Source organism: Cetorhinus maximus, chromosome 8 (assembly GCF_964194155.1).
Source record: "Cetorhinus maximus chromosome 8, sCetMax3.hap1.1, whole genome shotgun sequence".
NCBI lineage: Eukaryota > Metazoa > Chordata > Chondrichthyes > Lamniformes > Cetorhinidae > Cetorhinus > Cetorhinus maximus.
The window spans coordinates 38,631,686-38,656,300 of record NC_135886.1 but is presented as its reverse complement, the minus strand read 5'-3'; the positions used below and the strand labels follow the sequence as shown (position 1 = coordinate 38,656,300).

Sequence of the window (24,615 nt, the reverse complement as noted above, 5' to 3'; positions counted from 1 at the left end):
AGTAGAACATCCAATCAGTCCTATTGCCTTGCTGTATTCCTGTAGACCTGTAAGTTTATTTCCCTCAATTGCCTATCCAGTTTCCTTTTGAAATCACTGATCTTCTCCCCTTCCAACACCCCGGTAAGCAGCGAATTCAAATGTCATTACCACTTGATGTTTTAAAAAAAAGTTCTTCCACACATTTTCCCTTTCTTGTAAAGAAAAGGATGCCAGTTTGTTTAAATAGTTTAACTCTCAGTTCTGATATCACCATTGTACTGTTTTTGCACCTCCTTCAGTGCCTCCATATCTTTTTTGTAAAATGAGTCCAGAACTATGCACAATACTCAGGTGTGATCTGGACAAGGTTCTATGTAATTTTAATGTAACTTCTGCTTTTCAATTCTTTTTCTCTGGGTTTCTGCTTCAGTTCACATTTTACCATCAATAATGTTGATACTAGCGTTAAATGCATGCTGGGCTTGCAAAAATGTAAATCAACTTGGAGCAGACAAATCAACATGAGGTATCTCTGCTCGGCTAACCTCAGCATCCAGCTGCCATCTTCAAATATTGTATAACATAAATGCTATCATCTTATATACCAGACCTATGTTATCTGTCTGTGAACATAATAGCAGACTCAAGTGTGGTGGTAGGATACCGTGTGCAGCAAAAATACCGACAAGATCATTTGGGCCAAAGGGCCTGTTTTATGCAGTGTAAATGCTATCTAATTATAACCATCATGACAGCTTTGAATGCAATACTAATTTTCCTTTTGTGTTTTGTTGTCTCATAACTGGTTTTTGGGAAACAAAATAATGAAGAGAAATATATTTTGCCTAATATCAACATCTCGCACTCTTGGATCAAGTAAAATTCTGCAGCAATGCATCTCAACCATACTTTATAAGTGCTGAATGATGTCCAGTTGTTACCAACTAATGACCACTGAGCTATATTGAAACTAAACATAAACTTGCTTAGGATTCTTGGAGTCGGCTAAGAAAGACTAAATTCTGAAGCGGATTCAGAAGTGAAATTTCTTTTCGATTCTATCTTTCCATATCTAAGCATTAACTAGCAGTTTAAAATTATGGCAGATTTGCTGTTAAATATGTTCAGTGGTTTTTTTTTCTCTGTGGTTTTCATCTCAACAAAAGATTGTTAGACTGACCATAATTCCTCTTATAAAAATCACTCATGGTGAATCATAACATCTTTATTCAATTGACTAGTAACTGTATAAAATTTTATGTAACTGTTCTACTGTGTTATATTAAGTGGCAAGATGACATACAAATAATACTTGGTTCCCAGGCCTGGAGTGATTGCTTTTGATTCTAGGTTGCTTACGATCAGTAGGCTTCTGACTGATGTTGAGAGCTCTCCAAACCCCAGTGGAACCATCATGCCATGTTTCCATGATGTGGAACAACCAGTTGCAGCCCCTTCAGGCCATCCGTATGGCTGCGTGGCTTCTGACCATCCCAAGAACGCTGTCAATTGGTGATGAGAAGGGAAAAATGTTTTGATTCGTGTGCTAAAATATAATCCTGGCCTGTGTTTATATAATAATTGCACATTTAGATGGAGCCACATTTTCAGGTGTTTACCTAGCTTCCCTTCTCTTCCAATGCATTGAACAGTATTTCTGTTCACACCTAATTGATTTTTGTCAGAGAGGATAACAGTGGTGAAAATATTTAGAATTCATTTCTAGAAGTGAAAGATTTATGCTAAAATTGGCCACAATACATCTTTTGTCAAATTACTGAGTTTAGATAAACCCTTTCACCATCTCAGGATTTCCCAAAGCACTTTCCAGATGATGATTAATTTTGGTAGAAAGAACATGGAGAGACAATATTAAATAAGGGGTACAACTGTAAAGGGTGTACAGGAGCAGAGGGACATGAGCACATATGTGCATGAGTCATTAAAGGTGGCAGGACAGGTGGAGAGAGCAGTTAATAAAGCATAAAGTATCCTAGGCTTTATTAATAGGGCATAGAGTACAAGAGCAAGGAGGTTATGCTGAACTTATATAGGACATCATTAGACCTCATCTGGAGTATTGTGTACAGCTCTGGGCGTCATACTTTAGGATGTGAACACTGGAGAGAGTGCAGAAGAGGTTTACAAAAATGGTTCGGGGGTGAGAAACTTCAGTTATGAAGATAGATTGGAGAAGTTGGGACTGCTCTCCTTGGAGAGCAGAAGGCTAACTGGAGATTTGATAGAAGTGTTCAAAGTCATGAGGGGGCTAGACAGATTAGATAGGGAGAAACTGTTCTGGCTCATAAAAGGATTGAGAATGAGAGGGCATAGATTTAACATAATATGCAATATAAGCAAATGTGATGTGAGAAAAAACTTCTTCACACAGCAAGTGGTTTGGGCCTGGAATGCACTGCCTGAAAATGTGGTAGAGGCAGGTTCAACCGAGGCATTCAAGAGGACATTGTTTCTATTTAAATAATCATCTAATGTGCGGGGTTACGGGAAAAAGGCAGGAGAATGGCACTGAGTCATAATGCTCATTTGGAGAGCTGGGATGGGCTGAATGGCAGCCTCCTACACCATAACAATTCTGTGAAGTAGTTTTGAAATCTAGTCGCTGTTGAAATATCAGAAGTGCAGCAGCCAATTTGTGCACAGCAACACCCTACAAATAACAGTGAAATAAATGACCAGATCATCTACTTTTCTGTTGAAGAGTCATACGAAACATTAACTGTATTCCTCTCCGCAGATGCTGTCAGACCTGCTGAGTTTTTCCAGGTATTTTTATTTTTGTTTTTGTTATGGATTTCCAGCATCCGCAGTTTTTTGGTTTCATCTATTTTTAGGTATTGGGTGAGAGATGACCGCTAGCCAAGGCACAGAGGGAATATCCTTGCTCCTCTTTGAATAGTGTCATGGGGTAACTCATATCTACCCGAGAATGTTGCCAAGCCTCGGCTTAACGTCATCTGCATCTCCTGCAGTGCAGGTGTCTCAAGTGGGGCTTGCACCCATGATTATCTGAGCGAGTGCTACCACTGAGCTGTGGATGACATGTTAAACATTAACTGTTAAAGTGATGGCATATAGTCTGTCTATTGTAGGTCTGCATAAAATTGAATTTTGTGTAGTTCAATCAATATGTAATTCAATCTCCTCAGATCAAGTTAAAAATGCAGTGCAAATTAATGGTGTAAATCCTATATCATTGTAAATATGTTTAGTGATAGTTAAATTGACATTTAGGGTGGGGCTAAATAAAGTATTGTTAGCTGCATGGAATTATGGGGTAACTTCAGTCAGAATTATCTATCTGTATTATATGTAGCTAGCACATGTATTAGTTTGCAGCACAAGTTTTTTGTGTTGAACAAAATGCTATAGTCTCCCAATATGGTTCCCAACATTGATATGAATCAATGCTCACAGATATTGGCAAAACTTGCATTTAAAGAGCTTTCAAATATAGCTGCCCATCAATCAGAACCAGGTTCCTTTCTACAAGCATTTGCATTTTTGATTAATGGAGATTTAACAATTCTGTCGTAATATATACTGTTGTCCAGTTAATTGCCTTACCTTTCTCACCCTGCTGCCTTAGATTTAAAAAATTGGTTTGGAAGCCATAATAATGTAATGAAAGCCCTAGTATTGGCAACTTCCTCCTCTATTAAAAAGTATTACGTTAGTGAAAATTAAACAATTCAAACATATTCAGCCAGCAGTTATGCCACATGTATTATAAAGGTGGATTTAAAAATGGATCGTAGCCAATACTTAATTTTCCTGGTCTTTTGATGCCAAAAGAAAAATCGGATGTTGGATCATGCATCAAGGAACTAACGAGTAAATTGTCTATGTTTTTGTAGAAGTCTCAGTCCCTAAGAGGCAGAAATCCCTAAGAAAATTGTAATCCCAGGTGTCAGGTAATCTTTAAAAAAACTGGACAAAGGCTTTAAATTTACTGAAGCCATGGCTAGCCATGACTCAAACAAAAGGAATGTTCTAGCATTCAGAGAAACTAATACTTCATTATCTCTAAAGAGTTGCTAATGACTCCTGTGACTGCTGAGATCAAATCCAAGGGAATTGCACAAGGGCCATTTTCATTTCTTATGCCAGGCCCGGCCAATGGAGACTACTAGTCTGATAGAACAAAGGACCCTGAAACCTCTCTTGAAATTATTTATGGTTGAACCATTAACCATCTCAAGAATCCAGGCAAAGGAATATACATCCTTTGTCCAAACCAAAGCAAAGAAGTGGGGTTCACATCACATGAGGTCTCCCCCCAATGCTTGGGAGAACCATTTACCCTGTCTTCCTGGACTGCCAATTAGTTTGCCCTCTTCCATCTAGCAAGCAGCAGCTCAGAACTAGAGCTCTGTACAGGTTGAACTGCCTGGCCTATCTACAATGTTTCTACTGGAACTTCTGTACCAGTGCCTACAAGACTAATTTATCTCTACGTGCCTATCCCATCATGGAAATCATCTCTACTGAAAAAGTGAATTATCCAGCATTGGTCTTCAACCTGCCAACTCTGAAAGAATACACCATTGGACTTTGATTCTGGACTCGCGTGAAACAATAATTGCTTATCCTGTGGATTTTTTGCCCTGTAAACGCTTTCCTTCTCTATTTCCCCCTTTTATTGTATGAGTGAAAAAAGAGGCTATGTTGCACTCCCTCTTCTTGGGTTTGTGTGTGAATAAACTGTTGTCCTGAGTTTACCCTACCTCGAGTTTGCTCGGAGCTGTTAATAGAAATTGGAGCACACCAAAATTGAGGGATTGGGAAAATATGCCACCACTTATAAAGAGGGAAATCAAAAATCAAAACACCTTTCTGTTTACGGGTAGGTGGTGAGAGGAGCAATCAGGACTGTTTAAATTAATCCTCTTCCTATCTGTAACATCATCTTTTAAAAGAAGCTCCCTAAGAAACCAACCAGCTCTAGGCCTAAATTTCTTTTAGCAAAACTGAAGTTGAACTGTAGAATTCAGCAAGCAACTTTTGTTTTTATGTAAATAAGACAACAAAAAAGTAGAATTTGATAAACATTTAAGAAGATTAATTGTTTGATAGGAATGTAGTTACATGTATTTCCAACTATAATTGAAGGAAAATGTGCAAAATATCAATTGACTTGTTCAAATAAACTCGTGTCAAATCCAAATTAGTAAAATGAATCTAGATTCTAGAGCTTTTGCCTTCCAGCTAGAAGATGGAAATTCCATCTTTCAATTAAAATTCCTAGTTTTTAAACTGAAGTACTTTATTTGTAAAGCATGACAATTTGCGCTGAAATTTGCACCTATTGTAGCACAAACCTTATGGTCAGTTTGTATTTCACAGCTATGTTATAAACACTTAATCTTACAACCGTTAGTCATGACCCAAATAAAGTGCTGAATCTGAAATTCTTTGACTTTGTACATTCCAAATTGTTTCATCAAGCCTTTTGAAGATAATTAGAGAATAAATTACTTGAAACGCAAAATTAACCTTTTCTATAATTCAAATTTTTTTACAAGATTAATTCTAACAGAAGTCAGCTAATTTCAATTCACAGTTTAAACAGTGCAAGTCTGCCCTCTTGAGGTACTTGAATGGAGTCGAGGCTTTGAATTTGTTACAAACTAATGCAACTCGATGAATATCAATGAACATGGAATATGCTTTTCATTTAATTTACAATATTGATGAGAAACTTTATTTTCAATTGTTAACAAAGAACAAAGAAAAGTACAGCACAGGAACAGGCCCTTCGGCCCTCCAAGACTGCGCCGATCATATTGCCCGTCAACTAAAACATTTTGTCAACATGTATTTATCAAGCAGTCTCTTAAACACCACTATCGTACCTGCTTCCACCACCTCCTCTGGCAGCGAATTCCAGACGCTCACTACCCTCTGCGTAAACAAACTTGCCCTGCACATCTCCTCTATAGTTTTCTCCTCTCACCTTAAATCTATGTCCCCTAGTAATTGACTCTTCCACCCTGGGAAAAAGCTTCTGACTATCTACTCTGTCCATGCCACTCATAATTTTGTAAACTTCTATCAAGTCGCTCTAGTGAGCACAATCTGAGTTTCTCCAACTTCTCCTCATAGCTAATAACCTCCAGACCAGGCAGCATCCTGGTAAACCTCCTCTGCACCCTCTCCAACGCCTCCATATCCTTCTGGTAATGTGGCGACCAGAATTGCACGCAATATTCCAAGTATGGCCTAACCTATTTCCCCTCTTAGAGAAAGCTACAGCAATAATTTGAGAAGAGGGTACAGATGAAGATCTAGAAATATAAATGTGCAGGATGCTTGGATTTCCTGGTTTAGCTATTTTTAAAAAGTTTTCATGGAAACACACATTTGAATTGCAATAGCTTTATAATTTGAATTTTAACATCCAAATCAAGTACACTGCGGAAGTATTTAGCAAGTAACGCCACATTGCATACCCATTTTACTCCATTCTCATTCTCCATTCTATTTTAGCCTCGTAAATATCGTTCATTTATCCCCAACAACATATTGTATTTATATAATATCTTTAAACTAATGAAACTCCCCAAGGTGCTTCACAGAAGTATTATGAAACAAAATATGATACCAAGCCATACAAGGAGCCATTGGGGAAGATGATCAAAAGTTTAGTCCCAGATAACTTTAAGGAGTGTCTTAAAGGAGGAAAGCAAGGTAAAGAGGAGAGATTTAGGGAAGGAATTCCAGAGCCAGGAGGAGCAGAGATATTTTGGAGGCTTTTCAGAGGTAGGACGGAGCCAGGCCTTGGAGGGATTTGAAAACTCGGATGAGAATTTTAAAATTGAAGCGTCGGATAGGTCAGTGAGCTTGGGTGATGTTTGGTGCAAGTTAGGATGCAGACAGCACAGTTTTGGATAACCAAGTTTACGAAGGGTAGAATATGGGAGGCTGACCAGGTGTGTGTTAGAATAGTCTCATTTAGCCTTGGACAGTTGTCAGGGAAAGGGAAGGAATTAGTGACAAGGGAATGGAACTTGTGGCAGGGACCGGAGGCAATGACTTCAGTCTCCTCTATATTTAATTGGAGGAATTTCTCACCCAGTTCTGCATGCTGGGTAAGCAGTCTGACAATTTACAAACAGTGGCGAGTTTGAGAGAGGTGGTGCTGAAGTAAAGCTGGGTATCCTAAGTGTATCTGTGGAAATAATGTATTCATGCTTGGGATTATCGATTAAACACAAGTTTTCCTCACCAGGAATGGTGTAAAAGTGGTTGACCATGTGAACTGCAGTTTAGAACATAGGAATGCAGGAACAAGAGTATACGATTTAGTCCCTTGAGCTTGTTCTGCCCTTCAATGAGATCACGACTGATCTGTGACCTAACTCCATATACCCGCCTTTCTCTCATATCTTTTAATACCTTTTGGTGAACAAAACCTATCTCTCATAGATCTAGTATTGCTTTGATTTTTGTAGAAGTGTATTCCAAACTTCTATCATAGTTGGCCCCTGACTTGCCTTGAAGACTTATGCGCTTGTACCTTGGTTTGTTTTCTCTTCATTTTTGACTATCAGACATTAATTCATTACTCCTCTAATTGTGGTAAAAGCTGCCAATTAGTTGAAATGTCTTCTGAACCTTTCCAAAGACTAAGGAGTTTGAACAACAGTTGTCCACAATTCTTTAAATTTCCCTCGTGGCTCCTTGCATATGTATAGACTTGCACATAAAGTTTGCATTATTGTTTAGCTAATTACTGAAACATGGATGCAAGTTGTGCTTTATACAAAATAAAATTAATTATTCTCAGCTACATGGACGAGGCTGACATGTCGTATCTCCCGTTGCTCTGAGGTGATGGCGTAAAGCAAATTCAATGGGCAGCAAGTCAACTATCTAGTGTGGATGAGAATCGTTTGCATGCCAGGTTGGGTAGGGGTGGTAGGGCCTGTTTCCTGAAGGTTGAGTAAACCAGTTGGATTTTATGACAATGACACTAGATTTAAATTTGGAGCTCAGTCGTCAGCCCAATTCTGTGGCCACTGTACCAACATTCCCATTTAACTTTAACCTGCTCCCACATTGAACAATCTAGGTTAGGTTCTTTATTTTCTGCTAGTTTCTTCTTGTGAACTCTGTACTACGGGAAACTAAAGTTATTTTGAAGTTATTTGTAACTACATTTTTTTGTTTTGTACTTATTCCTATGGTTTTCAGTTATTGTAGATTTATCTTCTACTTATGTGAAATAAATGGAATAAATTCAACTCCTGAAATATGAATGTTTAAAACTATCTGAAGCATCCATATTTGTTAAAATTAATAGAAAATAAACTGAAAAGTTGAATCTGCAGAAATAAGAATAAAAAGAAAAACAGGGGTTATATCATACAATAAATGGCAAAAGAACTGAGCAGAGAAAGAAAATGACAATGAGAACAAAACTAGAATAGAACAAAGCTCTCAATCCCAAATAGAAATTTGGTCTTGGACTTTATTAAAAAAAAGTCAGAATAAAATGTGAGATTTGAGGAGAATTGAAATTTATGATAGAGATTAGTAATAGCATTGTCGTATATACAATAGTAAGTTTCATAACATGGTTACAGTCAGTCTTTCACATGGTGTAAAATACCATTCATAACTGCTAAATATTGGATTAGATGTCATTACAGTATCAGAATGTTATGCCCTGTATTTGCCTTCCTGGCTTATGTAAGAACTGATTATGGTGCTCACGCTATAACACAGTATCGGAATATTTGGCATTTTTGGGTGCTACTCTCATCTGTGCACATTAAGCACCCACTTCCAATCCACTGGGTTAGCTACTATATACTAAATCAGTCCTGATGTGAACCTGGAAACCAAGTACAGGTCGAAATTATATACCACAATGTGCAATTTTTAGTTAGTAGATTAGACCACACACTGGTATTGTAATTTCTTAAGTCAACTCAGTTGGGATAAATATTCCATGCCAAGTATTTTAATAACATTAATTAAAAATGCGATTTGTGCATGTCCCAATCTTTATTTTACTCTCTCTGTTAGAGAAGTTAATGATTATTGCTTTTTACTTTGATTTGCTGTTCGAGAATTTTTTAGTCTGATTGGCTGCTCAGTTTGCTTGATGACTACACTGTTCATGGTTGTGAGAGATTCTCTATAGATGGCGCAAGAATAAAACTGATGTAAAGGGGCAGTTGACGCCACAGAGCCAGTTAAATCTTTGTGGGCAGCTTTCTGGCATAGTCCCTTTACCGCTGATTGCCAAATCTGGAACGATCTTAAGCATACCAAGCTCCCACACTGCAGTGATGTTTTCCTTCAGATGTCACCAGTTTTGTTTTCAGCATAATTGGGAACAACCCATGACCTGGAGTTATAATTGACATTGGTTTTATGGAAGAAAATCTAATTTTAATTATTGAAAAACGTCAATGTTACATATTGAAGAATAGCATTCATATATGACTGTAATTTTATTAAAAAGCAATGAAGTCAACATATGTCCATGTCCAAATGCAGCAAGACCTGAACAATATCCAGGCTTGGGCTGACTAGTGGCAAGTAACATTTTGCGCCACACAAGTGCCAGGCAGTGGCCATCTCCAACAAGAGAGAATCTAACCATTGCCCCTTGACATTTAATGGCATTACCATTGCTGAATTCCCCCACTATCAACATCCTGAGGGGGTTACCATTGACCAGAAACTGAACTGGACTAGCCATATAAACACTGTGGCTACAAGAGCGGGTCAGAGGCTAGGAATCCTGTGGTGAGCAACTCACCTCCTAACCCCCCCAAAGCTTGTCCACCATCTATAAGGCACAAGTCAGGAGTTCCACATGCTTGAATGAGTGCAGCTCCAGCAACACTCGAAGCTTGACACCATCCAGGACAAAGTGGCCCACTTCATTAGTACCCTTTCCACAAACATTCACTCCCTCCACCACTGATGAACAGTGGCAGCAGTGTACACCACCTACAAGATGCACAGCCGAAACTCACCAAGGCTCCTTTGGGAGCACCTTCCAAACCCATGACCACTACCATCTCGAAGGACAAGGGCAGCAGCTACATGGGAATGGCACAACCTGGAAGTTCCCCTCCAAACCACTCACCATCGTGACTTGGAAATATATTACCACTCCTTCACTGTAGCTGAGCCAAAATCCTGGAATCCCATCCTAACAACACTGTGGGTATACCTACACCACAGGGACTGCTGTGGCTCAAGAAGGCAGCTCTCTACCAGCTTCTCAAGGGCAATTAGGGATGGGCAATAAATGCTTGCCTAGCCACACCCACATCCCGTAAGTGAAGAAAAGAATATGGATGCATATTGCTTGTGGCCTCCCCACTCGATCTGTAATTGAAACCATTTAGTTTTTTGTGTGGTTCTCAAAGGCGATGTTATGAACAAATCTGTTATAGTAGAAGCCTCTTTGTGATGCTGCCCTCCCATAGCATGTGAATCCCTGCATACCAAATAGGGTGAGGTAACAGTTTATATGCAGCTGCTGTAATTCTGGTCAGCTCTAACATTTGAAAATTAAGCTTACAATTGTAGTTTATAAATCATATTTGTTCGTTTGTGTGATTAACATAAAGAAACTTGCAGTGAATTAAATTAATAAACATAAGATGTGTAGAAAGGATGCCACAAGGTCTATTGAGCCTGCGAGTTATTTCTCCACACACCCTCTGCCAGTCTGACCAGCTATCACACAATACATTTACATAACTATGAACTTGAAGAGACAGGATCCTTGAGATATGAACTGGTAACGAATATGATGCGAGTATGCATAAATCAACCAGCATTCTAAAATAAAAACTAAAAATGGTGGCAGTGTCATTTGCCGAGAGGAAAAAAAAAACAGGTTAATGTTGGTGTATATTATTTTTTAGAAACTATTAAGATACTGGATTATTTACTATTATGTATACTCACTGTAGAATCGTGGATGTGAAGCTGATGCATCATCTGAAAATAAGGACTAAAATTGATTTTGGCCCAGTTATTTACCGGTGTTTGTAATGGTCATATATTCAAAAAGAAAGAACAAGAAGCAGTTTGTTGCTTGGTACGTGTACAACATATTGTGAGAAATAGATAATTTTGATGCATTAAACTGTTGACAAGAAATAAGGCATGCAACTAAATGATTCAACTGGACTATGGATATTGCATCAAAGGTTCAAAATTATAACACGCAGAGTTTTGCGTGTCCAGATTAGTTTATATTTGAGAAAATATAGGGAGCTAAAATATTAAGTTCATCTTGTGCTTTTATTCTTGCATAGGAATTGATGTTGAGGCTGCAAGGAAGGAGGAAGAACACAGAATGCTCCAGGATGCCAGGCAGTGGTTGAACAGTGGCAAAATAGAAGATGTAAGGAACACCAAATCAGGTGGTACAGCTCTGCATGTGGCTGCTGCAAAAGGCTATTTGGAGGTCTTAAAGTAAGTACGTAGGAGTTAAAACATCATGAAATCTGCTAGTTGTAGCATCAGTGAAAATATATTTTGTGGTCACTTTGAATTTATTGAAATAATGTAGGTACCTTTGGCTGCCTTTGCTTCCTGACTAAGGCTGCATGCTTATTTTATACTGAGATGATAAAATGGACTAACATATCTTTTGGGTTGCTCTGTTTCTACCCTGACATTTTTTTTGTACCCTGAAGACATCATCCTTTTTATTCAGTGTGGATGTACAGCACTAGCCACCCTCTGGCTTCTTACTCAAAGTGGCCATCATTCACCTATGAGCCTTGACTTGAGTTTTGGCAGACCATTCAGCTATAGATTACAGCTGAGTTCATTCCTCTCCTTGTCGAAAACCAAATATTCATGTTTCCATCCAGGGTCAGTGGTTAGCGATCTGGCTGTTTTTCTTTTCCTTTTCCTTTCTCTGGTTCAGGTACTGATACCAGTTTCAGTTCTCCTGCCATTAACCCCCTTGCCTTTCACCACACACCTGCTTCAGAGCAGCTCTCTCAACACAAAGATACGGATTGACTATGTAACTTTCCTGATTTACGTAAGTTAGTTACTTGCTGAGTTTGGTGTACCTTGCTTATTATTTGTGTAGAACTAAATGCTAAATGAGTTCTCCGCTTTCTCTAAATAGAGTATTTTCTTCCAAAATACCATATTCCTTATTTAAACATTTCCAGTAAAATCCATTGTTTTCTCAGTGCATGACTTATTTTGTAGTGTAGCTCGTGCTAAACTATATATAGGTGAGTCCCGGGGGCACTGTTTTAAAATTAGGGGTCACCCTTTTCGACCAGAGATGAGGAGAGTTTTTTTCTGAGAGTCTTGTAACTTTGAACTCTCTGCCTTAAGGTGCTGGAAGCAGAGTCATTGAATATTTTTTAAGGTGGAGGTGGATAGATTCTTGTTAGGCAAGGGAATCAAAGATTATCGGGGGTAGATGGGAATGTGGAATTCGAAGCACAAACAGATAAGCTGTGATCTTACTGAATGGCAGAACAGGCTTGAGGGACCGAATGGCCTACTTCTCCTTTTTCATATGATTGTATGTAATCAAATCCAGAAAGACTTGGATTTCTCCTTAGTATTTGCTGTGCAAGACATTTCCCACTCATGTGGTAGGCCTGGTGCTGCAAGTTACTTCCGCATCACTGGGCTGGGGAAGGGGAAATCCCTGCTTTAACTGAGTAGGGGTATGACAGGGCTCAACTGAAAATGCCCCATGCGACTTGTGATCATTGGTGTGCTCCATACACACAGAATGCCATCTTGCATCAGTTACAAAAGGCATGTCAAAAACAACAGTGCAGGGTGTTGGAAATCTGAAAAAACAGAAAATGCTGGAAATACTCAGCAGGTCAGGCAGCACCCGTGGAGAGAGAAAGAGTTAACATTTCAGACTTGAAAGATCTTAGGAAAAGTGATCAACCTGAAATGCTAACTCTTTGTTTCCGCAGATGCTGCCTTACCAGCTGGGTGTTTCCAGCATTTTTACCTTGAGGAGAAGGCCAAAGGGATAAAACAGGGTCAATTTGGCAAAGTGGAGAGAATGACAAGAAATTGCATCCCATTTTTAAAATAGTTTTGATGAAGGATTTTATCCATAGAGAAGGTTAGAGAAGCTGGAATTGTTCTCTTTCGAGCAAACCAGATTGAAGGAGATTTGATAGAGGTGCACAAGATTGACAGGTTTAGACAAGGTAGACAAAAAAAAAAAGCGGTTGATGGTACAACAACTAGGGGCCCAGATTTAGAGTCTTGGACATGAGTGCAGAGGGATGTGAGGATGATCTTTTTTAACACAGTGAGTGGGACTCATTGCCTACAAGGGTGGTGGGTGCAGAGATGGTGAATGGTTTTAAAAGTAAATTGGATGTGCACCTGGAAATAAACCTGAAGGGCTCTTGAGATAGATAGAATGGGGGGATAGGAATAATTTGATTGTTCTACAGAGAGCTGGCATGGACTCAATGGATTGAATGATCACCTTCTGTGCCTTAATGACTCTATGGTGCTTATTTTCTAGGCTACTGATACAGGCTGGATATGATGTAAATGTCAAGGACAATGATGGGTGGACTCCACTGCATGCTGCTGCTCACTGGTGCAAAGATGAAGCCTGTAGAATCCTTGTGGAGAATTTTTCTGACATGGAGGCTGTTAACAAAGTGGTCAGTTGCTTTTAATAAACTGATTTTCATTGTTTAATTTTTTAAAAACCTAATTTTGCAATTGAGTCTTGCTGGGAAATAATGTTCCACTGGAAATTATTATGATCCCAGCTGATAATACTGGACAAGTCAGATCCCACAGTGAAATTTAGCTTGATAGATCCTAACCTTTTTTTTTTGAAACCATGGAGGAACATTACTGAACACATTCACAGGAGCCTGCTGATCAGCTTTTAACACAATGAATAAAATATTTATTAAGCAAGAAAAATTAACTATATTACACCAGACATAAAAGTTGGAAATATTTCAATACAAACACGAGAATATGATTCAAATATTTACTATTCCTTCACCCCAGCCACATATTCAGAAAGATAAAATAATTTAGCATATCTATCTTCTTCTCTAACATTCAGGGTAAGTATGCAGTACATATGAACCAACTAGCGAACAGTGGTCAGCCACACAACACTCCAATGTAAATGACAGATGTGACCAAAGCAGATTCAATGGATTTCTCAACAACCCACCCAGATGTTTGTCACATTGTGAGCCAATCAGTCTGATGGAAACTTGTCTTTCTTACGAGGATTTCCAAACTCCACCTTTGAAGAACTCACCTTGGAATTCTCTCCAAATGTTGCTTCCATTCTGACGGTTTCAACAAGGATCCCCCTCCAGGATTTCACTCTTGCCTTCCAAGATTTCATTCCACTGGATCTCCGAGTGCACTCGAGCTTCATCTTCCAAGCACATTTTCAGATCTTTGGCCATGTCAGGCAGAACACCTCTATTCCATAAGGGCACCTGTGCCTTTATGGCCCACAGCACAGAGTCACCAACCTTCGGATCTTCTGGGCTTCTCTCGAGCCCGTTTTACTTCAGGTCTAATTCTCGCAGCTCTCTCTTTAATATAGAACTGATTTCTCTGCTCCTTCCTCTCAGCCTTTCTTAACAGGATCTGTTTCTAATCTGTTTTTGGCCTGCCTGGGACCTCTCCCTGTCCCCTTCCCTATGTCTTACTCTCTGGGCCACCTTCCTTCTAATGGCACTCCGGTTCAGCTCACCTGACCTGCAGTTTTGTGTCGTTTCACTTTGCTTCCTTTTCTCCACGCGTGTGCGCAAGGCCGGTTCCTGGCCTAAAGAATGTAAAAAAGACTAACTGTGCATGTGCAGTCCTTTCCCGGCCGGCATGTGCGTGAAAGGCTTGAACTACGTTTTAAAAAAAAAATATGAATTGCGCATGTGCGGCCATTTCCTAGCCGGCGCACTTGCAGGAGGCCGGAGGCCTGCTGGGAACTGAAGTTCCCAGCCTCCGACTACGGAACAAAGTAAGTATTTGTGTTTATTAACTAAATGGATTGAGACTGTTCATGAATCACAATTATTACAGCACAGGAGGAGGCCTTTCGCCCTGTCATGCCTGTGACAGCTCTCCAAATGAGCAATTCACCTAGTGCCATTTCCCTGCCATCTCCCTGTAACCCTGCATATTCTTCCTTTTCAGAAAATAATCCCAATTCCTTTTTGGTTGCCTTGATTGATCCTGCCTCCACCACAATCTCAGGCAAAACATTTCAAATCTTAACCACTTGCTTCATGAAAAAGTTTCTCCTCATGTCACCACTGCTTTTGCCATCTACCTTAAATCTGTGTCCTCTCATTCTCAATCCCTCCACCAGTAGGAACAATTTTTCCCTATCTACTCTGTCTAGATCCCTCATGATTTTTAATGCCTCTATCAAATCTCCTCTCAACCACCTTTTTTCCAAGGAAAATAGCCCTAACTTCTCCAACCTGTTGCTGTACATCCCTGGAACCATTCTTGTGAATCTTTTCTGCACCTTTCATATCTTTCCTAAACTCTGGTGCCCAGAACTGGATGCAACACACCTCTTGAGGGCGAACTAGTGTTCCATACAAGTTTAACATAACCTTGCTATTGTACTCTACACCCCTATAAATAAAACCTAAGATACTGTATATTTGTTAACCACACACTCAACCTGTCTTGCTGCCTTCAGTGACTTAGGCATGTGTACACCCAGGTCCCTCTGCTCCTGCACACCCTTTTATAATTGTACACTTTTTTACATTGTCTCTCCTTGTTCTTCCTACCAAAATGAATCACTTCACACTTCTCTGCATTTAACTTCATCAGCCACTCGGCCACCCATTTCACCAGCTTGTCTGTTTTCTTTTATTTCTACACTATCCTCCTCTCAGTTCAAAATGCTTCCAAGTTTCGTATCATCCACTTTTAAAATTGTGCCCTGTACACCAAGGTCTAGATCATTAATATATCAGGAAAAGCAAGGGTCCCAGCACTGACCCTTGGGGAACTCCACTACAGATCTTCCTCCATCCAGTTAACCACCATGCTTCCTGGAACTCAGCCAATTTCCTATCTATGTTGCATCCATCCCATCCCTCAGAACCTTCTATACTCAACTTAGTTGTTGGTTGTATTATCCATCTGTCATAAGCACACTTTTCCTTCTTCATCTTAATCGCTATATCTTTTTGTCATCAAGGAGCCTTCAATTTGTTTGCCCTACCTTTCCTCTTCATTGGAATATACCTTGACTGTACCCAAACTATCTCTTTTTTAAAGGTAGCTCATTGTTCAGCTACTGTTTCTCTTGCCAATCTTTGAATCCATTTTATCTGGCCCAGGTCCATTCTTACACCATTGAGTTGGCTTTTCCCCAGTGAATTATTCTCACTCTAGCTTGTTCTTTGTCCTTTACCATAGCTGATCTAAACTTTGATACAATGATCACTGTCCCTAAATGTTATCCTACTGACACTTGATCCATTTGGCCCACTTCATTCCCAAGAACCAGGTCTCATTGGACTGGAAACATACTGCTATAGAAAATTCTCTTGAACATACTCTAGGAACTCTTGCCACTCTCCTTTATCCCAGTCTATATTCGGATGATTAATGGTCCCCACTATAACTAGTCCATAATTCTATTCTTCCTCCTCCCTGTAATTTCTTTGTAAATTTATTTCTCTACATCTTGGTGGCTTATAGACTACACTAAGCAATGTAATTGCACCTTTTCTGTTTCTTAGCTCCAGGCAAATAGATTCTGAGATATCTTCTTTCTCCAGCACTGCAATGTCCTTCTTAATACTGCCACCCCCTCATCCTTTTCTTCCTTTCCTCTTTCCTGAACACCTTGTATCCAGGAAAATTTAATTCCCAGTCTGGTCCCTTTTTGAGTCAGGTCTCTGTTATAGCCTCTAGATTGTATTTTCATGTGGCAGTCTGCACCTGTATATTACCAATCTTACTTACCCCATTCTGTTTATTCACATTCATGCACAGTAACCCTGATTTAAATTTAGACATCTTTTGATTATCTGCTCCTATCACGGCTTGCTTATCTCCACAATCACCACACCCTCAACTTCTCTCTTCCCCCCCCCCCAACCTTAAACCAGTTTATATTTCTCCTTTCTCCTAACTATGCTTCAGTTCTGCCGAAGGGCCATGAAGGCTCGAAACGTTAACTGATTTCTTCTCCGCCGATGCTGCCAGACCTGCTGAGTTTTTCCAGGTAATTCTGTTTTTGTTTTGGATTTCCAGCATCCGCAGTAGCTTTTAGCTTTTTGTTTTTATCTCTGATTTAGATTTTATTACTTTCTCCCTTACTCTGACCCCAACTTACTATTTCTCACTCTAGTGCTATGTATCTCTCCCAGTATTCAGCGCACCTTGGTATTCCTGTCTGATATTAAGTCTTGGTTCGCACACCCCTGCCAAGTTGATTTAATCCCTCCCTAATAGCACTAGCGAATTAGTACACAAGGAACTCCATCCCGATTCTATATAGGTGCAACCCGTCCAATCTGCCAAGGTCCCAGCTCCCCTGAGTTGATCCCAATGTCCCAGAAATCTAAAGGCCTCCCTCCTACACCATCTTTCCAGGGACACTATCTGCTTTCTCCTCCTATATCTATACTCATATGTGGTATTGGGAGTAATCTGGAGAATCTACTTTTGAGGCCCCACTTGCTAATTTTCTATCTAGTTCCTTAGATTTTGCCAGCAGGACCACATCCCTCCTGCCTATGTCATTGGTACCGTTGTGAACCATAACTGCTGGCTGTTCACTACCCCCTTGCCCCCAAGGGTGCTCTGCAGCCGTTGAGTGCCATCCATCACCCTGGCACTAGCAAGGTAACAGACCATCCTGGATTCACTTCTGTGGCTGCAGAAACGTCTGTCTATTCCCCTAACTATCGAACGGCCTATCACTATTGGTCTTCCAATCTTATTCATGCCCCCTTGTACAGCTGAGCCACCTGTGGTGCCACGGACTTGGCTCTGGCTGCATTCCCCAACGAACCATCACTTTCATCAGTATTCACAACTGATTGGAGAGTGGGATGCACTCGGGGGACTCGTGCCTGTTTATTCTTGACTGGTGGTCACCCGTTCCCCCTCTCCCCGTATACTCTTAAGCTACAGGGTGACCACATCTATAAACATGCTATCTATGAAGCTCTCAACTTCCTGGTGAAATGTATTTCACACAGGATACTGAACCCTAGCTCCCAAAATTTAAAAAAAACTTTTAAAGATTGAATCTAATTAGATTGTTTGGAGAGATGTTCCTCAGTTATTTTAAGCTGGTACAAATTGAATCTGGCTAGTCTGCTGTTTGAACTTTTTTCCTCTGCTATTAAGGCATTTTATCGGAACTTTTATGGAAAGGAGGTCACATAGTTCAGGAAGAAAAATATTTTCAAGGAATAGGCCCTGTTCAAATTTTGGCACAATGCCTTAACAATGAAATGAGCAACATACCTTTATCCAACTGACACTAAACCTATAGCTGATTGGTATAATACTCCAGGAGAGTGAAAGGGGGCGGGTATGTCTTGACATTCTATCTATGTAAAGAAGAAAACAAAAGCTGCATGTGGGTATCACAAATGTTCAGTTGGTGAGAGTATTCCTGGAGTCAAACATCTCGTTAGCCCCAAACCATTCCAATGTTTAGTTTCTAAAAGAAAACCTGAAGTACGAAACATCCTTTTGTTCTGACATCTCTGTCCCCTGTTCTTTTCGCCTAGTTTAAGGCTGTATGAGTAACTGAAAGCCAATAGTTAATTTGTTTGAGGGCCTCTTGTATTTCAGTGGAAGGCACAGAGCTTTGCTTTTTCTTAACATGAAGTTATCCTTGTATCATATGCCTTTGTAGCCAACAAGTAATGATGAGAAGAATGCTACGAGGCCAGTGGTACTCTTGCTTAGCTGATGGACGACATCTGATAAGGACCTTGGGTTGTTGCTTTTAATTTTCTCCTGTCAGGTGTCTGACATATACTTGTAGTCTGTCCATTTACTTACGAAAGGATGTTGGCATCAGTGTCCCATGAACTCTTCTATGTGGTGAAATACTTGTAAACTAGAGACCATTGGAATTTGCAACAATTCAGAACATGGTGACTTTAAAAATTGCTGTGGAGTTTACTATATTTTTAGCTTGGTTTGAGATGTAATTTTTGAGAAAAAAATTCTTAATAGCTTTTCAATCAGTTATTTATGTATGGTCTCTGCTCTTATTATTCTTTAGCTGGGTACAAGGGGTGTGGTCTTGAGCATCCAGGCCTGGTTTGCCCACCAGTTATCCATCATTTCCTACTGGGAAATGCTTAGTCTTTTCAGCATTGCTCCCTTCTCTTAACTGCACCCTACCCCAATAATATAGCTGGGAACCGCCAAAGTAAATCGAAACCACTCTGTTTCTTTAAGTCGCAAGCATTTACAATGGGTTAAGTTATCTATATTGTGTTTGCAGGGTCAGACTCCTTTTGATTTAGCAGATGAAAGCATTGTTGAGCTTTTAGAGGAACTCCAGAAGAAACAGAATATTGTAAGTGATTTTTAAAAAAATTTCTTCCATCTTATTTGACAGCATTTAGCTTAAAAAGTGCATTCAATGAAACACTAATATTGCCAAATATTGTTTAAAACAACCATGAAATGTTCAAGCCATACAATATGAACCTTGTCATTTTGAAGGTAAACGTGAGCAGCTTTTCAGAACCGTGTACAAAACTGCAGCAATTGTCTGGCTTTGGATTACAGACCTAATCTCTGTTTTTATAAGCATGCAGAAAAGGATCCAAATTAAACCTTTCTAGCAGTTAGAATGTTAAAATTTTTAAATTTTGAAGCCCAAGTATTTCACCTAGAATGCTATTTTAAATGTCTGTTCAGCATTTTGAATTGTGTGTCAGTCACATCTTCCATTGAAAACCCCTGTGTAAACACCCCTAGGGTTTACCATTTAGATGTATTCATGGCTGCCTGTTACATGTGTATGTAATCATTTTCCTGTGCCCCTTGCCACATAGTAGGATTTTCCAATTAATGTGAGCATCTCTGACACTGGATGACTTTAAAAGAGCTACTTTGATTTTGGGTGCTGTTGTAGATTCTCTTAACTTTAATTAACTTCTGTTAAATTTAATGATCTCAGAGTAAAGGATCCCCTAGGAAACAGTGACCATAATATAGTAGAATTTAGCATTCAGTTTGAGAGTGAGAAACTTGGGTCGGAAGCAACTGTGCTAAACTTAAATAAGGATAATTACAATGGAATGAGGGCAGAGTTCACTGGAGTGGACTGGGAAAGGAGTTTTGCAGAAAAGGCGGTTGATGAACAATGGCAGATGTTTAAGAAAATAGTTCATGACTCTCAACAAAGATATAACACAGTGAGGAAGAAGGATTCAAGGAAGGAGGTAAACCAACCATGGTTAACCAAGGAAGTTAAGAACAGTATCAAATTGAAATAATAAACATACAATGTGGCAAAGGTTAGTGGTAAACCAGAGGATTAGGAAAGTTTTTAAAAAATGACCAAAAAATTCAGCTGCATTGGAAAATGCAGCTGAATGCCTGATACCTAAGAGATAAAAAAAAATAAAATTTATGGATAAAGGGATATTTATAAAATAAAGACAATTCACCTGCTGTTCTCCTCGAGTAATGTACTGAGTTGTTGATTTCAATAGTCAAAGCGATAGAAAAAAAATCTTAAAACATTGTTTATTGAAATTGGAATTTTTGACTTGTCACTGCAAATCAATGGTTCTAATGTTATCTGGTATGACAGAAACACTCATTACACTCATTATAGAGCAGTGAATCTTCTAACCCACCTGTAAATAGGGCCGTAGGAGATCTACAAGTAGTGTTTGTAAATTGCGACAGCTCAATCTGCCTTTTCTGTCACCTTGAAGTCTGTCTATTAAGGTAATCTTAGCCCATGCTAATTTTTACCATTCATAAAATGTTTGATGGGTAGAAAAGCTATTCAATTGATATTTCAAATGTTATAACTGAGATGTGAGAAATAAGTTAGACACCCAAGCTAAGTATATAGGATGCTGTAAATTGAAATTGTTCCAGTCAAAGGAGATATTTTTAATTAGACAGTAAACATCTGAAAATAATTTTACAGTAACTTGGAATTGAAAATGTATATTTTAAGAGCTTACAACTGAAATATTGAAACCTAAACAATTGGTGAAACTATGCAGGGAAAGATAAAGTTTGAGATAATACAAGTATAGTGACCGACACTTCAAAAGTGGTTTTTAGCTATAAAGCATTTTGCAATACCTCAAGATTGTTATACACTGCAGGTTGATCTTAAATTCTAGAAAACTGAAGCAAAAACAACATACTGAAAACTCACAGCAGACCAATCAGCATCTATATGGAGAACATGTGCTTTGCCTGAAATGGTAAAGCTTATTTTTATTGGGATGTATACTTGAAACGTTAACTCTTGTGTTCTGTCTATTGATGCTGATGGACCTGCAGTATTTCAAGCAGCTTCTGTTTTCTGGGCAAAAAATACTCTGGTGTTACAATTAGTAAGATATTACTACCTAAACCAGGTTTTTGAAATTCACTATCTGGCTTTGCAAGTACCTCAGATGTGTTAGTAAATGTTATTTTGGTCAAATTGATAGGATTCCTTCTCTGACTCTGAAGGGCTCATTCCCTGATACAGACTTGAGTACACAATCTAGGCTGGCAATTCAGTGCAATGCTAAAGGAGTGCTTCACTATCTCAGTTGATATCTTTGGTCTGCATGCCCAGATGGATGTAAAAAAAAAATCCCATAGGACTATTTGAAGAAGAGCAGCGAGTTCTGATGTCCTCGTCAGAACCTTGAGCAATACCTCCAAAAACTGACCATTTTTAAAATTCATTCATGGTGGGATGTGGGCGTTGCCGACTAGGCTGGCATTTATTACCCAGCCCTAATTGCTCTGAAGGTGGTGGCGAGCTACCTCCTTGAACCGCTGCAGTCCATGTGATGTAGGTATACCCACAGTGCTGTTTAGGAGGGAGTTCCAGGATTTTGACCCAGTGACAATAAAGGAACTGCAATACATTTCCAAGTCTGGATGGTGAGTGGCTTGGATGAGAACTTGCAGGTGGTGGTGTTCCCATGTATCTGCTGCCTTTGTCCTTCTAAATGGTAGTGGTCGTGTGTTTGGGAGGTGCTGTCTGAGGAGCCATGGCGAGTTCCTACAGTGCATCTCCATTGGTGGTGGAAGGAGTGAATGTTTGTTGATGGGGTGCCAATCAAGAGGGCTGCTCTGTCTTAAGTGGTGTCAAGCTTCTTGCGTGTTGGAGCTGCACTCATCCAAGCAAGTGGAGTGTATTCTATCACACTCCTGACCTATGTCTTGTAGATGGTGGACAGGCTTTGGGGAGTCAGGAGGTGAGTTATTCGCCACAGGATTTCTAGCTTCTGACTGCTCTTATAGCCACAATATTTATATGGTTAATCCTGTTCAGTTTCTGGTCAATGGTCACCCCCAGGATGTCGATGGTGGGGGATTCAGCGATGGTAATGCCATTGAACGTCATGGGGCGATGGTTAGATATTCTCTTGTTGGAGATGGTCATTATCTGGCATTTGTAGGCGTGAATGTTACTTATTTGGCCAAGCCTGGATATTGCCCAGGCCTTGCTTCGTTTGGACATGAACTGCTTCAGTATGTGAGGAGTCGAGAATGGTGCTGAACATTGGGTAATCATCAGCGAACACCCCCACTTCTGACCTTTATGATAAGGAAGGTCATTGAAGCAGATGGTTGGGCATAGGACACTACTCTGCATTCATTCGTTTGCTGTTTGGAGGACTTAGTTTGCGTGAAAATTGGCTGTCTCTAACAATGAATGCAATAATAAGAAATAGTTATACTTCAGAAATTATTAATTGTTATATAGAATGTCCTGAGGATATGATGCCAGTGATTAACTGAGTTTGCATTCATGTACAGAATTTGAAATTGGTTTGTAGTTGTGACCCATTAAAAATAAATTTGACATTGTAGTTTGTTCATTTTTTTAATAGCTTCGCACTGAGAAACGAGCTGAGAGATCAACGCTCATTGAATCAACTGTAAATTGCAAACTACAGACCAAGCACTTGAGGTATTTTGAACTATGACAAATGCTCTATTTTTTGTGAACTACTATTAACTTAATTAGCTATTTTTGGCTTTGAGAATCATCCATTGGATTTTAATCAATTAACCTTAGCTTGTGGACAACCTTTCAGTGAGTTTCTCTTGCTCTCCCCCCCTCCAATTAGTCCGATCACACCAACTTCTCAAGGGCAATTAGGGATAGGAAATAAATACTGGCCTAGGTAGCGACACCCATATCCCATGAAAGAAGGTATGAATAAAGTAGAAATAATAAATTCAGGATGGTCAAGAGCACAAGGCCCAGCTGGTCAGAAAGGAAACCCCTTTGGTAGATTTTTGGGGCTAGGGCTGACTGCATGTAATAACGCAGCCCCCTCCTTGGTACCTGTAGCCTCTGTCTCCAATGGCTGCCTGGGCTACTGCAGAGGAGGCCGCCTCTGCAAAGCTGCAGGATGGTTCGCATCTGGCAAAATGCTGCCCACTTGACTTAATGGCCCCCAATAGGGTCCTTAATTATGCAAATTGGGCTGCCTGCCTTAGTGTAGTGGTCAGTTGGTCCAAAACCCAGTCTGCCTCCTGCCTGCTAGGAGGTAACTGCCCCAGAAGCAGGACTGAATCAGGGAAGCAACCTGACACTTGGCACTGCGACATTATCATTTCCCATGCCTCTGCTCCTGCTCCTGCCATGGGGAGACTGGGTAAAACTCAGGCCAATTTTTTTTTTTTTGGCCTCAAAGAAACGTCTTAAAAACATCTATGTGGAGAAACATTTAGACGGTTATGACTGGTTAGCATTTGTGCCAACCATAACTTTATATTGAGGTTATTTCAACTTGTATTACATCAGCAGAAGCCATTCCCATAGGGGACAGATTTGGAGGACACCTATGTAAAATTGCCAATTTGGTCCTGCAGGCAAGTGTGGCCTTGGGATCCTGGGGTAAAATTTAGCCCATTGTGTTGTGGTCGCTTTGTTGGACTGCTGCCGATGCCTGTGGTCATTAAAGTCAGTTTCTCCTGATTTTTCTTTTCATTCTAAATTCATGTATTTGGATGGGGTGGCTGCGCATGGGGATGGTTGGGTGAGGATTTTGTTGGATTGGTCACCCAGTTAATTTAAACAAGGCTTAGAATCTTCTCCAGAAAGAATGCATTTACAATCAAATTTCAAGCTGCTGTGTGAGGCACTAAAACTACTTGAATCCCTTCTTTCCTTTGCAGGCACAAAATTTGGGATTTGGTATTTTTGATCATTTTTCTCTGCCAAGTTTGGAAGTTTACTTTTTGAGGATTCATTTTAAAACATTGAATTTGCATATGTTTAAAAAGACTGTCTACATTCTACAAGCATTGACGGGGTGGCTGCGCATGGGGATGGTTGGGTGAGGATTTTGTTGGATTGGTCACCCAGTTAATTTAAACAAGGCTTAGAATCTGCTCCAGAAAGAATGCATTTACAATCAT

At 39.7% G+C, this 24,615-nt stretch overlaps 1 protein-coding gene across 4 annotated transcripts in view; it reads left to right on the top strand.

Moving 5' to 3' along the window:
• The window catches only part of LOC144683564 (protein phosphatase 1 regulatory subunit 12A-like), a 301,353-nt gene that overhangs the window by 120,133 nt on the left and 156,605 nt on the right, over positions 1–24,615 (top strand). For all 4 annotated transcript variants that reach the window (XM_078546708.1, XM_078546707.1, XM_078546709.1 and 1 more), the window contains exons 4-7: positions 11,298–11,457; positions 13,520–13,664; positions 19,487–19,561; positions 23,076–23,155. In XM_078546708.1, the coding sequence (XP_078402834.1) occupies positions 11,298–11,457; positions 13,520–13,664; positions 19,487–19,561; positions 23,076–23,155 (460 nt within the window). The remainder of the gene's footprint in view (positions 1–11,297; positions 11,458–13,519; positions 13,665–19,486; positions 19,562–23,075; positions 23,156–24,615) is intronic.